This window comes from Nicotiana attenuata, chromosome 2 (genome assembly GCF_001879085.1).
Source record: "Nicotiana attenuata strain UT chromosome 2, NIATTr2, whole genome shotgun sequence".
Taxonomy (NCBI): domain Eukaryota; kingdom Viridiplantae; phylum Streptophyta; class Magnoliopsida; order Solanales; family Solanaceae; genus Nicotiana; species Nicotiana attenuata.
Window position 1 is genome coordinate 59704775 of NC_031990.1, and position 15769 is coordinate 59720543.

The 15769-nt window shown below is 38.3% G+C and overlaps 1 protein-coding gene across 1 annotated transcript; it reads right to left on the minus strand.

Moving 5' to 3' along the window:
• Positions 6395-7061, minus strand: LOC109220191 (mucin-1-like). The gene is made up of 2 exons (XM_019384657.1): positions 6895-7061; positions 6395-6800 (listed from the first exon to the last, which is right to left on the minus strand). Exons 1-2 carry the CDS (start codon positions 7059-7061, stop codon positions 6395-6397), a joined length of 573 nt encoding a protein of 190 aa, XP_019240202.1.

Consider the following 15769-nt stretch of genomic DNA (forward strand, 5'->3'; position numbering starts at 1 on the left):
TTAGGGGTTAGGGCAGCTAGGGTTAGGCAGAGACGGAAGGGGAGGCTGAGAGAGTTCAAGGGCGGCGGGTATAGGGAAATGGGGTTAGGGTTTCTGGGTGGTTGGATAATAAGATGGGGGATTGATTGTGGGCCGTTGGTCTTGAAGATCAACGACCATAATTTTAAAAGGCTGAAATTACAACTAAAGCCCTAGTCTAGAAGACCCTAGAAGACTCTAGTGTTAACTACCATATTCCAGCCAATCTCAAATACCTAAACTATCCCTGAATACCCCCCTGAAATTACTTAACTAGGTCACAATTAACCCACCCTTCTTCCCTGATTAAAGCTACCGGCTACAACCCAATTCACCTAAAGTTAAACTAATTGGACAATTAACTAAACAAGGAAACAAATTGCATTAATCATTCGTGGATCAATTAACTTAACACAAGATTAAACCTATTAAAATCAGATATGAAGCACTGCCATGAAGAACAAATCAGACACACTTAATTAAACTTAAAACATGGAATTAATAATATAATTGCTACTCAAACTGATTTAACCTAACTCGTTAACACTAAACCATAAGGAATCAGATTCAAACAAGGCCCAAACTATCACAACAGATTAACAAAGAATTACACTAATAAGCAGACAAAAACCAAAAATTAAAATGAATTAAAATCTAAATGGGATGAACAAACAAACGGAATCGAGCACAAAATCAGAACAACAATCAGAACAGGAATGATACGAACAAAACGAGAATTAACCAAACAAAAAATCAAACTAACACATAAAACCGAATAATATTGACTAACAATTAACAGACTAGAACTCACGAGAACCAAGAGAAGAAATAATAGAATTGCGAAGAAAGACTTACTAATTTCAGAATTCAAATGGCCAAACCGTCTAAATTGATTTTTGATTAATGTTATTTGTCTATTTCGTCAGAAATAGGCATATAACATTAAACAAAAAATCAACTGACTCCAAAACATCTCGAAACAGACCCGACTTCATAAACCTTAGATTTGAAATTCAACGAGTTCCGGTGGGATTTGAGGGGTTTTAGTTAGGGATTAGTGATGAGGGAAGTCAGGGGAGTATATGGTACGAATTTGAGGCCGTTTGGACAAAGTAGCGTTTTGGCCGGATTTTTCCAACTAATATTCGAGCCTTTTTGTTATTATTCGAGAAAAACCAATACCAGATATGGGAAGAGGAAGACGAGGGGAGAGTGGGGTGTTAATTGGGTGGGGTTTGGAGGGTGGCGCCGCCGTGCACGGTGGTGGCGCCGCCTAGGGTTTGCTATATTTGAGGCTTTTGGCTAGGATTCGAAGGATTTCAAGTGTAGATATGGAGAAAGGAGGGAGGAAGGAATCTTTGGTGAGAAGTTGGGCGTTATTGGACGCCGGCCGCCGCCGTGGGGCGAATTCCGGCGGCGGCGTAAGGCGGAGCCGGCGAGGAATGTCTCTGAGGTTTGAGAGAATGAAGGAGACGGTCGTTGGGGGGGGGGGGGGGCATTACCCGACCATTTTATATTTAATGAACCTATGGTTCCTGGCCGTTAGATCAAGCTACCTCGACGGCCAGGATCAATTATTGACCAAACGGGGTCGTTTTGATTGGGTAACGGATCGGACCGGGTGAGGGACTGGACTGGGTTAATTTGGGCGTGGGTAAGTGGTTTGGGCCAGGCGGAACCTATTGTATATGACCCATTCTGGGTCTCCAATTAAAACCACTCTCTTTTTTTCATTGTTTTTCTTTTATTTCTTTTATTTATTTTGTTTTCATTCTATTTATTTTTTTAATATTTTTCTGACTTTATAAAAATGCAAAAAAAAAAATTAAAATTAAGACCTAATATATTTTCAAAGTTAAACTAATTAATTCCTAAAATTGTTTAAAAATTATTTCGTGGCAAATTCAACAATTAACAATTAAAAATGCAAAAATGGACTATTTTTGTTATTTTCTTTATATTTTGTTCTAAAAACCACTTAACCCCTAATTAATCCTAAAATATGAAATTAAATCCTAAATTCAAATGCCAAATGTATTTTTTTTTATATTTTTCATATGAATTAAAACAAACACCAATAAAATGCAACAATTATCAGAAAATAACACAAAAATTGTAAAACGATAAAGAAATCATTTTGTTTGAATTTTTGGGAATAATTCATATAGGGCAAAAATCACGCGCTCACAGGCTTGGCTTAGGAATAATAGTAGCCCCATTCAAAACATCACGAATCCAAATCCGCACTCATCTTGAGTGACCTTATTTCACGAGACCACGCGCTCAATTCCCACAAACCATCTCATACCCTCCTTATGCGCATATTCGCATCCTCAACTGGTACACCCATTCTGATAATTCCTCCATGAATCTGAAGTCATTTTCTCCCTTTCCTCTTAATTTATACCGCAGACCGAAGATAACACAGAACACTCCAAGCTCCTTATCATAATCTGCTGCAAAAGCTCGATACTCAACCATACTATGGACTCGAAAACCTTAGGCACCACACCTTAACATTTGAACCCACTAGGACCGTTATTGAGAGTCACCCACTTTGACTTGGTCCCGAATATAATCAACTGCAAGGCTCCGCTAGCGCATGACCACCCTCTTAAAGAAGCACCCGGCCGAATCACCTTCCTTGCAACTCACTTCTACGCGAAGCATAATTCCTGAGTCTTCCCAAAGCATGAACATGAATCGATGGTGCCAATTATAGAACACATTCTTCAATTCCTTCGCTCAAATTACCACTGATGTTCTCTTTCCTTAGTCGTAGTAACCCATCAATTTGCCGATAACTAGAAATCTCACAAAAAGGCGACCAGGCAATCCAACCGTAGGCGGTGGGACTCTCCCACTTAGCTTGAAGCCACTATTACACAACTTTGGAACCCACCAAGGTTCTTTATCTCTTATTGACATGATCTTGCCAATGAAACCGCCAGATTCCTCGAAATCCTTCCGTTAGCATTTCCAGAACACTCTGAATCTCTAATAACATTCACATATTAGACCTCTTACCAGATAGCCAGTAAAATCCTTCGCAGGAGCTTCACCAACCACGCGATTGCTGACCTGCTCATAGGAGATAACCCACCTGAGCCTGTGCTCATTCACCAGCTGCACAAGTCCATTCACTCCTCATGGACATCAACTAAATGTGCGACAATATCTTCCAATTCAAAGTCATGTTGTATCCTTCTTCATATCAAGCAACTCCTTTCCGTCATATCAAATCTCCTGCCGTTATGCTAGCCAATATTTCAAATTAATCTTGTAGACCTAGTCACTGTCCACCATGAATCCCAAATCACTCTAAACTCCTCCCAAGGCACATAGTCATCCTACCACAGAACCCTTGTGCTGCTCTGCCACTCTCCCACTTTGGTCAAACTCACTCCTTTAAGCAACTACTCGACTCTTGTTTCCCACACTTGGCCTTCTAGGAGTTTAATCACCACAAGACACTTCCCACATGCCCTTCCTCATCCTTCGCTGCCCAGCCAAATACGCAGGAGGAAACATCTCGCACCACATCTGCAGTACCATTTCAATTCCTCAGTTCCTGATTTATAATAAGCGCTTCGCATCGCATAAGATTGAGTAGGAAGGAAACAAGGGCATAAGACTCAAAGAAATCAAACCGCACGATGAGGAATCAAGAAGGGGAGTGCTCCTAACAGCCATGTAGCCTCTTGAAGATAAGTACAGACGTCTCCGTACCGATCCGCAAGACTCTCTAGACTTGATCATGACTCGTGAGACCTAAGGGAACCTAGTGCTCTGATACCATATTTTCACGACCCAAAATCCACTAAGGGTCGTGATGGCGGCGGACACCACTGTCATGCAAGCCAACACTATATATCTAGAAATTTCTCATTTTAGATATTTCTTAAATCACTTCTTTTATACATTTAAACAATTAATAATAAGTTCCGTTGAATAAATAATGATGTCTTTACAAAACTACTGAGCAATCCCGAAATCATCCCAGAACCCGGTGTCACAAGTGCATGAGCAATTACTAGGAAATTCAATAAAGTACAATAGCTGTCCGGAATACAAACTTGGACAGAAAGTAAATATAATACACTGAAAGGGACTCTGCTGGCTGCGGGTCGTCTCGAGGGATGCAGCTCACCTAAGTCTCTGTATCATCCGTACTGCTACCGCCATTAGGCCACTAGAGGTACATGTGCCTGTGCAACAAAAATGCACAGCAAGTGTAGCATGAGTACAAAAACAACGTGTACTTAGTAAGTATCCCTCCTAACCTCGAAGAAGTAGAGACGAGAGGTCGACTTCGACACACTACTAGAAAATGGCAGATTTCCGACGGCCAAAACGGTCGGAATTCGGTCGGAAATCATGTATTTCCGACTACTTTCCGACCGAATTTGGTCGGTCGGAAAAACGATGGTCGGAAAACAATTTCCGACCGAATCCGTCGGCGATTTCCGACTAAAGTGGTCGCAAATTTCGAAATGGTCAGACTACCAAATAATTCAATTTTCCGACTAAAGTGGTCGGAATTTACCGACTGAATCAGTCGTAATAATACAAGAAAATTACATAATTTATAACTAAATTTTATTTATTTTCCGACGGAATCCGTCGAAAACTGTTGAAAATTAATTTTTTTTTTAAATTTCCGACCGAAGCAGTCGGAAACTATTAATTAAAAATTATATTTTATTTAATTTTCGACGGAATCCGTCGAAACCTTCTGAATATTAATTTTTTTAAAAAACATTTCCGACCGAATCAGTTGAAAATATGACAATTTATTGTTAAATCTGGGTAGCTTTCCGACTGTTTCAGTCGGAATTTTGTACTAAACTGGGCAGAATTCTGCCCAATTTCGAGCTACACCACCTGTCAAACTATCACAAACAAAAAAATACCAACCAACAATCTAAACCAACGATACATTAATACAATAATACGAACCAACAATACATTAACACTATCTAAATTAACAATTTCTAAACCAACAATGTCAACCATTAAACCAACAATACCAACATTTAAACCTAACAATTTTGGGCATACAAACATCCAAATAGCAGCCCATGTTCAAGTTTAAAAGCAATACATAAAGTTGTCTCTCACAATCAAGTTTACCAATCAACCAAAACATCACAACTAAACTACTACACATCAGATTCAGTTTGTTCATCTTCATCATCAGATAAATCACGCCCATGTTTACGCATGAATTTCTGCATCTTAACAAGCATTCCGTTTTGGGAGTCCAATTGTTGGTTCAATCCACAAATTTCCTTTTTCAAATCTTCCATCTGGTCTTGATTTTGAGGAGAAGAATTGTCTAAGAGTGGGTTTGGATGACCTGTAGGTCGATGTACTCCTAGTCCATAGACTCTGCCTTTGTTTGCTCCACCCGCTGCCTCTGTCCACAATGCAGCCATATCATCAGGTGTTGGTTGAGTTGAAGGAGCCTGAGTTTGTTGCCATTCTTCCAACCTTTTATGATAATCTTCCTGAAATGAAAAACATAACTATTAAGTAAACAAACTAATATTAATAAACTATAAATAATTATGAAGTTAGAATTTTACATATGTGTCTGACGCACGCGTCTCCACCCAGTGTTCTCTTGTACCATCCTTTTTCTTTTTCTTATGCAACTCCTCGAAGACCTCAGCGTAAGTCATATCTCGTCCTCTTTCCTTTTCCTTCATAAGAAAAAGTATGAGTTAGACTTTACAAACGTAAAATTCTATATGTAAAACTAAAAAAAAATTTATAAATAATTACCATTCTTAGTTTATGGGCCTCAAAAGTAATCGAACCTCCTGTGTGCAACGAGCCACCTTTTTTAGAGGCACGGTTTGCTTTGCTTGTTCACTTTTTGCCTTCCATTCTGGGGTATTCCATTTCTCAAGAAGTTTATCCCAAACATCTTCTCTTAACCATTCCGACATTTGACCGACATTCCGAGCAGCACACATAGTATCTTTAATCCTTATACCAGCTTTCTTCTCGAAAATAATATTTATTGCATTTTGATGCTGAGGATGCCATGTACACAATGTCTGCAATATAAAAAAGTAACATTAGATGAAGACGATAATTATTAATAAATATAATTAATTTTTACCCTAAATTGATTCCACATTTGCTCTCTGATGCTGTACGGTATCTTTTTCCAAGAAGTCCACGGCTCATGATAAAATGGCTTCATAGAATTTGTAACCATACGTGTACCTTGAAAAGATGGCAAAAACCTGCATTAAAGTTAACATATATATAATTAATAAACATCTTTTAATTGTAAATAAATACTCTTTAATGTTAACATATCTAAATGTACATTCAAAACATAAAAATTTGTATAAGAACCTTCTTACCCATTCTTGTGGGGGACGATTATCAATCGATTATAACTGTCAAATTGTACATCCCCTCCAAGATTCTGCCTGCGTCTACGAGATGGTGCAGAAGCAGCACTAGATGTAGCTGGGCGAGAGCCTCCAATATCCAACCTAGATATGCTGGGAATGGATGATGATGATGGACTGGAAGATGATGGAGCAACAAAAGACGCACCATCATGCTGACTACCATGAAAGCTCGGGGGTGCAACAGCTGGTGAGCCAGTATGCTGACTACCATGAAAGCTCGGGAGTGCATTAGCTGGTGAGCCAGTATGCTGACTACCATGAAAGCCCGGGGGTGCAGCAGCTGGTGAGTCAGTATGCTGACTACCATAAAAGACCGAGGGTGCAATAGCTGGTGAGCCACCATGTTGACTACCATGAAAGCCCGGTGAAGATAATGGTATAGAGATGTGGTACAAGTTAAACAATGTTACTTTGACTTGCCTTTAGCAGCATAGAATAATACTGAACTGAATTATTAGATGGAGGGGGGATAGTGAACATGGTAGATGGCAATGAAGTCGACTGAGGAGGATGAGGAAGAGGATGACTCATATTTGGCATAGTTGAGGAAGTTGGAACAGATTGTTTTTTCTTCTTAGGTTTCATGTTTCCCTTCCCCTTAGATGCCATATCTGTAATATAATCATAATAAACTACAAAATTGTTACATCTCAATGATGAGTAGCCACACATTATTGCATACAGAAAAAACTAAATAGGAGAAAATTCATATTTTCACAACTTCATGATATTCTTGGGAGATCATTGATGCAGGGGACTTCAGGAGAATAGGAGAATACTTTATAGTAGCAAATTGTAAAAATGACTTCTATCACTTATGACGAAGTGCAAATCATTTTCTTTTCACATATAACTCTTGATCCATAACTTGCTTCAACCAATACTTATACGTACATTCTAGTAAATACTTAATACTTAAAAAGGGAATATCACGAAAAGTCTATCCTATAGGCTATATGTGGTATGATTACTGCCTATAAAATTGCATGTAGTTAAAGAGAAGTTTGAATTCATGCATAGAGTCAATAATATAATAAAGTTGCAATGCATTAACTATTAAATCAATACAACTTTGAGAAGATTTCCAGCAAAGACACCGCATTCATGCTTGCATACTATCAGAACAGAAACAACTTATGTTGTTGGCTAAAGGAAAAGAACGTTAGCAAAACCACTCCTGCTACTTTATAACTAAAGGTAAGATAGTATCCTTCTAAAGAACAAGTTGGGAGGGAACTAAAATTAAGTACCTGGAACTGCTACCCTTGAACTGGTGGACATGGGAATCAACTTGCTTACAACATCTCCCACTTGTTGACTAAGCAATGCTTACCTGTAAGTACAAATGTAAAAAATTTCACAGTTAGTCAGAAATTAATTACTCATACACTACTTCATCAAGTAAGAATATCAAATAAAACGGGATAAACTTCAATACTAATTACACAGCAACAAAATCAGTAACCAAAGGCGCTAATTCAGAAACAGAATTTTAACTTACCAAATTCTCAGCACCAGGAAGGTTTCCGTTTTTGGAAAGATTGACAGCAAGCTCAAGATTATTCAACTGCAACAAAATTTATACAAAAATTTATGTCTTTCATGGATTTTACCAAATTTTACAGTACTGAAAATGCATCTAAGCTGCTGCATGGATACGCAAGTTCATGAAAAGGGGGAAACAAAAGAACAGGAAAAGTCATAAAGAATTGAAATTCGTATGCACCTTTTTTACACAAGGAAGGAAAAGGAAAGATGGGGTTGTTAAAAACTAGCAAGATCTGCTGAAGCAAACCGACCATCAGGCTTTTTGGCCAACAAAATTTTTTCATTCTTTTAAAGTATTTTGCTGCACATTACTGCTTTCAAGATTCAATGTACGTAAGCAAATACTAATATGTGACTGAAGGAAGAATGGGAACAACAACATATGAAGCCATAAAGAATACTGATAATCTTGTATGATCACCGACATTTTGGAACTGGTAATAGAAATTAAATTGTTCCATATGAGATTAAGATAGTTGTTTCGAATCCACATGATGTTCATTGGTTCCCTCAGATCTTAAGATGAACGATAGATAAGCCATTGAATCCCCCTATATAATTCTAGTAATTTTATTTACTTCCTCCCCTCTATTCCAATTGAAAGTGTTGATAAGTGTATAAGGAATATTTGCTTATCCCTCCACTGTTACATCCTAACCAGAGGAAATAGCACTATGTTTCCTCTTTTATATCCACTTTCTATCCCTTCTTGTTGGCATCCAAGGAGAAATACGTTCAGTTAACAAGAACATTCATGTAGGACCTTTCAATGTACTATATGCAAAATTGCAAATAATTAAATGCAAAGAAATTTGTTAGGCATCTGGAGAAGAAAGGAGCATGTCAACAACTATTCAAGTTATCACCCCCCTTTTTGGTTTAGTTGAAGTGTAGTGTACCATTTTCCATAGCAAATGTTATGTCAAAGTAATCCAATATATGCAGCATCAGAATCAAGCAGATTAAATTCCTATGCCACTTGCATAGCGATTTACCTTCCGCGGGAAAAGAATATGAATGTTCGATCAATATAGACCTGTATGTTCCAATATGTGTAATAAGTCCAGATTCTATACTCCATTGTGCTTCAGTTTTTTCAGAAATAAAACAAATGTTGCCTGCAAAGCTCTTTTGTGACCAAAATACTCACCCCTAATGTGAAGATCTTATTTTCTTTTAACACCACTTATAAGTTAGGAAGGTCAAATAATATTGACATTATATATAGACCAAATAATATTCGCATTAGGCGTCATCAAATTTCCTAGACAGAGATGAATACAAAGACCTTAGGAAGGGCAGAAACTCTTGCAGGACAAGTAGAAGTGACAACAAAAAGACTTGATCCTATCACTTGCAACGAATAAATTGTTTGATTTGTTATAATATCGGGTATGTATAAGTATTTCTTTTGAGTCACCATGCCTTAAACATTCTGTTGTTAAGCTGATGAGAAGAAAAAGCAACTGTAATTACGAAAAATAGAGAGAGAATTGAGAGCTCATCTCACTTTTCAGAAATTACTGCTTCTGAAAATATTCAGGTTTAAGATTTTCAGAAGTAAACCTGAATATTTTCAGAAGCAGGAAAGGATCTTCAGATCATAAAAATTTGGAGGCAGCAGCAGAGTTTAAGATTTCTAACTCTTTTGACGCCTTGGTTTGTGCACATGAACATGGTAAACAAGATCTGCAGCATAAGGAGCTAAATGCAAATTTAAAAAATATGCAACAGAGGTCTCTAGAAACTCATTCAAAATATATATGAAGCTAGAAACTCAATCAAAATATTTGACAGCTCATACAAAAAATCTTAGAAATAAAGATAAGGGAATTTATCTAACAAAATACGTTATACTAAAGGATAGTACTTGACCTAAATTTAGAACAATCAGATTTTGCATAAATTGAGGTAAGGGAAAGTAGTAGTAATTCTTATTCTGAAGTTAATGAAGTAAACACAAATGAAGATATTAAAGACCATAAATTTGCAGCTCCAGAATACAGACACCTCTATCTTCGTCCTCATTTGTAACCATCTAAGAATAACAAATTAATCTTCATCTCTATCTTCATAGTAATCATCTAAGTCTTCATCATCGCCTGTTTCACTTTCATCTTGTAATTCTTCCTCATCACTTGTTTCATGTTCTGCACCTCTATCTTCGTCCTCATTTGTAGCAAGGACAGAAGGATCAAATTCTTCATAAATCCCTTCATTATGCTGCAATTCATCTGCTAATTCATCATCCACTATTGATTCAACATTTGAAATGTCATTCTGGTACGCCACATCTAATGCATCTTCGAATACCACTCTACCTACGGGCTTTGTTTTCAAAACTACCCGCCATGCAGACTTATTCTTGCTCAAAGGATAAGGAGCATAATACACTTGTTTCACCTTTTGTGCAATGATAAAGGGATCATAATGTCTATATTGCCCCGTGTGTTTAATTTCAACTATGTTGTATTGAGCGTGCACCTTTGTACCTCTATTCGGTGTTGGATCATACCATTTACATCGAAAGAGTACCAACTTTTTCTTCGGCCAACCTACAACATATTCCAATTCCAAAATCTCTTGAAGCACACCATAATAATCAACATCTCCCTCACCTTTCACCCACACCCCACTATTGTTGGTTTTCTTTCCATTAGACCATTCTTCTGTATGAAACTTGTACCCATTGACCACGTATTTAGACATCATTCTTACTCTAGGGTCAGGTCCCCAAGCTATATCATGTAAAAATGGGTCTTTAATGCCATTAGCTGGATCATGAACCTATATATATATATATATATATTATATATATATATAAAATTAAATATAATTTAGAATTTTACACAAATATATATATAATTAATTACATATAATAAGAATTATGTTAAATAATAAGTAATACTTACAAATTCTTTAAACCACTCTGAAAACTTGGGATAAACAACATCTTGCCCATATGTACCCACAAAGTAACTGCCATTATAATATTTATTAGTTAAATCAGTGGTCTATTTAATATAAAAGTCCGTAATTATATACGAATATATACTTACCTATAATAAGGTTGGACCTCAGGGCAATTTAACAATACATGTGTTGTAGCTGACTTTAGCTCCATCTCAGACAACCTTCGCTTTGGACTATTTTTTGGACCTCCTTTACCTGGTTGATTAAAAATGGAAATGGGTGGTGCCAAAGGATCGATTTCGCCTCCATCGTCATGCCGATTCGGTCTATTTCTCAAACATGACACATCATGTTCAAAATAGTATGAACAGAAATAAGATGTTTCTTTAGCCACATATGCCTATCGAACCTTCAATTCTTGATCTATTTTTTATGGTCCGTTTACATTTGCCAATAGTCCTGCATAGTGTTATTTTTAGACAAAACAATCTTTAAATCAAATATAAAAGGTAAATGATTAAATTTCATTACCTCTCGAAGGGATACATCCATCTATATTGAACTGGCCCTCCAAGCTATGCCTCTTGTGCAAGGTGAATTGGAAGATGTTCCATTACATCAAAAAAACTAAGAGGGAAAATTTTTGCCAGCTTGTTTAATGTTAAGATAATGTTACTCTCCATATAAATTAAGTTATCCACCCTCAATGTGCTAGAACACAAATCCTTGAAAAAACAACTTTGTAATCGGTTTCCATATTCGATCAGGCAATGCATTGAACGCAATAAGCATCAATGTTTCCATGAAAATATGACAATCGTGGCTTTTCATTGACGCCAACTTCCCTTCTTTCATGTCAACATACCTGGATAAATTTGATGCGTACCCATCAGGATCCTCAAATTGTTAACCCAACTACAAATCTCTCTTCTCTCATCCAAGGTGAACGTGTAACTAGCTTTGGGCTTCTGTATCTTGTTGTTAAAGTATGTCAGATACAACTCACTTCGCCTACAATATTCCTTTAAGTCCATCCTGGCCTTCAAGTTATCTTTGGTCTTGTTAGTAACATCCATAATAGTGTTAAACAAGTTGTCAAAAAAATTCTTCTCGATATGCATGACGTCCAGATTATGCCGAAGAAGATTGTGCTTCCAATAAGGTAATTCCCAAAATATGCTCCGTTTAGTCCAGTTGTGTGTGACACCATAACCTGGTATCTTAGATGGTGGAGACTCTGTTACTTTAGGCATATCCCTTACTTTGTTCCAAATTTCTTCTGAACACAAGCAGGCCGGTGGCTCCTCAAAATCAGTTCGGTTCTTCATAAATGCACTTGTATTTCGCCTAAATTCATGATTCATTGGCAAGAATCTACGGTGGCAATCGAACCATGTATTTTTACCTCCATATTTCAAAGTAAATGCTTTAGTGTCTTCCATACAACAAGGGCAAGCTAACTTTCCAGGAGTCGACCACCCGGACAACATTCCATAAGCAGGAAAATTATTNCATCTTTACCATTGAAAATACCTCTTCTCCATTCAGACCCAACACCCTCTATCTGTTGCATTGCTCATGGACTGGCATCTACCCAACCTTTGTGTCTCGCATGAATCTCAAAGCACGTCCATTACCCCCACTCTGTGTATACGTTGTTCTTTCTTGACTTAACCACTGGCTTCGGCCTTGAGGTCTGTTGCTCCTTCATTTTGGTTTCCATTCGACGACCTTGCTCATTCCTTGACTAACCACTTCCTTTGTAAGCCTCGACCCGGAAAACACCTCTTCTCGTTCAGGCCCAATACCCTTTATCTGTTGCACCGCTCGTACTGACATTTACCAAACCTTTGTGTTTCACCTGGACTCCCAAGCATATTAATTGTTACCAACTCAGCGCGCATGTTGTTCTTTCCTGATTTGAATCAATGGCCTTGGCCTCGAGATCTATTGCTCCTTCACTTGCCATACTCCAACAATAACTTTGATTTCTGCTTGGAATACCTCGCTTGTCACTGGTTTACCACCCTTTTTGTCAATCTTTTCACAGAAAATACCTTTGATCCGTTCACCTTAGCCCTTATTCTGTTGCATCGTCTATGAATTGATACATACCCAGCCTTCGTATTTTAAACGAATCCCAAAGCATGTTGACTATTACCAGCTCAGTGCGTTTGTTGTTCATTCCTGACTTAACGCTTTGATGTGTTCACCAGATCCCATTTTGTTCAATTGGAAAGCTTGGTGGCAGATTTTGAAGTCATTTCTCACTTGTTTTGACCACACAGACTCAAGAGGAAGAAGTAAATGAAACAAAAGGAACAGAGTGAAGGACAAAGGAAAGAGATGATTCCTAACAAGAAAACTACGAGGTAGAAACCTATCAGGTGTGGATACCAACTCTAATGACCACGACATGCACCTGTAGATATTTTGTCAAGCAAAATATGATGTTCAGCTCTTGTTGTACCTTTTCACCATGAAACTGGGCTTCAATGCTCCGCTTATCCAATCTGATTCACAATCCTTATTCGACTTGTACTGCCCGAAGGGTTTTCACCATCAAGCCTCTCTCATTTCGTTCTTTCTCTCAACTTACAGTCGCCTCAAGGTGCCCGTGAAGGTTTTCACCAATAAGACTCTCTCATTTTTGATTTCTCTCAACTTACTTTGCCTTATGGTGCCCGTGAGGGTTTTCACCAATAAGACTCTCTCATTTTCCTTATTTTTCTGCTTGTACCGGAGTGTTGCCCCTGACATGAATCACTTCTGCTTGCTCGTCTTGGCACTTCCTGAAGACTGATCGGAAGGTCTTTCTTTGGACCGTAATGTGGGCTTTGGGATAGGGTGAGAAAGAAAGGGTATCAAAGGCTCAAAATAATTCAACATGGGTTCAAAATTACAACTTTCGGAATCAGATTTCTTACAACAACCACAACGTCTGCCCCAGTTTCTTTCTTGGGGACTTTTGGACTTTTATTTCGGTGTGAGTGAACCTCAGAGAGAGGTGCCTACATACCCTTTCGGGATCAAGTCAAACGCAGTTCAGGCCATAAAATTTCTTCGTTGTTGCGATCTTTCCTTTCTTCCACTTCTCCTTTTCTTTCTTTTCATTTCTTTTCTTTCTCGTTTCTTTTCTTTTCTTTTCTTTTTTTTCCTTTTCTTTTCTTTTCTTTTTCTTTTCTCTTCTTTTCCTTTCTTTTCTTTTCTCTTCGTTTTTCTTTTCTCTTTTTTCCTTTTCACTATTTTTCTCTTGTTTCTCCACTTACTTTTCCCGTTCGGCCTTACGAGTTTTATTATTGATTCCGAAAGAGGGGTATGCAAGAAAATAACCGAGGCTCAAAGGGGTAACAAAGGATAAAGTGTTTGGATAGCAGAACAAAATGCCTTCGTCATTCCAATCTCCAAAACATGCCAAGTACAAACTACACAATTAAACAACTGAGGAAAACATACGTAACATCTTTTGATTGCACCAGAATTAATAACCATATCCACACATTTGCCTTCTACATTTGTCAATTACCCAGCACCATTGGACAACAACCACGGTACCACGAACGACCCCTGTAAACCTGGGGTAAACTTGCCTTTGGCTTCAAACCGGTGCGGCATGATGCATTTCAACTATATTTCTTTACGTTCTATCTGCCCCAGTTTCACACGGTTCGGGCTTCAAATGATCTTAAAGTGTTCTTATTTCCTTCAAGTGCCCCTGTCATCTTCAAAATCGTTTCAATGTTTCATGACTAAACTACTTTTGAGCTCAGGCTGAGAATTATGCATGCATGTCGTGTCACTAGAACCAGCACGAAAAGAACTATAAGAGGAGAAGAAAACTAAACAAAATGACTAGAAATAACAGAGAATTGCATTAGACTGACAGCAAAAGAATTTGGACAACAAAACAAGCACAATAAACCGGGGTACAACCCTTAGAACAAAACCCAGACAACACTACATAAGATACTACGACCAAAGGAACTAGACAAAATAGAAGGACAAAAGGGTTTGAGTCACAAGACAATATCCAGATTACAACCCTGAAATAACCTGGACAACAGAAATGACAACAAACTAAGCCACCAAAGCTCCCTTCCGGCTGACCAAGAAATGGAGCGTCTTTCCAATTACCGAGCACGACATCTTAGCCACTGAGTTTCACACCAATATTGCTGGAACCTTCACCAATTTCAATATCATTGACTTCATTCAACAAGTTTCCGAGAGGATTCTCATACTCCCTGTCACCATGGATCTTCCCCACAAAATGTGCATCATCATGTGCAGGTAAAGGACTCTGTGCAATGTTCTGGGTGGCACTGTCCTGGACCACAATTATCCCTTCCTGAATAATTCTTTCTATCTCTCTCTTCAAATCCCGGCAACTTTCGACATCGTTCCCCTGGGCATTGGAATGGTATTCACACCTTTTAGAAGGGTCAAAGCTTCTTGCACACTTGTCCACATGATTCGGAGGAATTGGTGCAATCAGGTTATAATGCTTTAGTTTCTCAAACAAGTCTGCATATGACTCACCGATGGGGGTGAAAGTTTCCTGCTTCTGTGCCCTCTCTTGCTTGAAATTTTGGCTGGCTCACAAACCTGCTCCAGGGGGATTCTTGTAGGCTCTTGGAGGTGGGTAGGTGTTTTGAGTTGGGTAAGCATTTTGTGGGGTGGGTGCGCGCCATTGCGCATGGGTAGGATGTTGGGGGTATATTTGGGCATGGTGGACAGAGAAGTGGGGATCATGGGGTGGGTAATAGTGCTGTGGAGTGTGGGGGTAGGTTTGGGGACGGGGTCGAGGTTGATGGTAATATGGTGACGGGCCCCTGGACCAAGTCCTCGAGTCAACT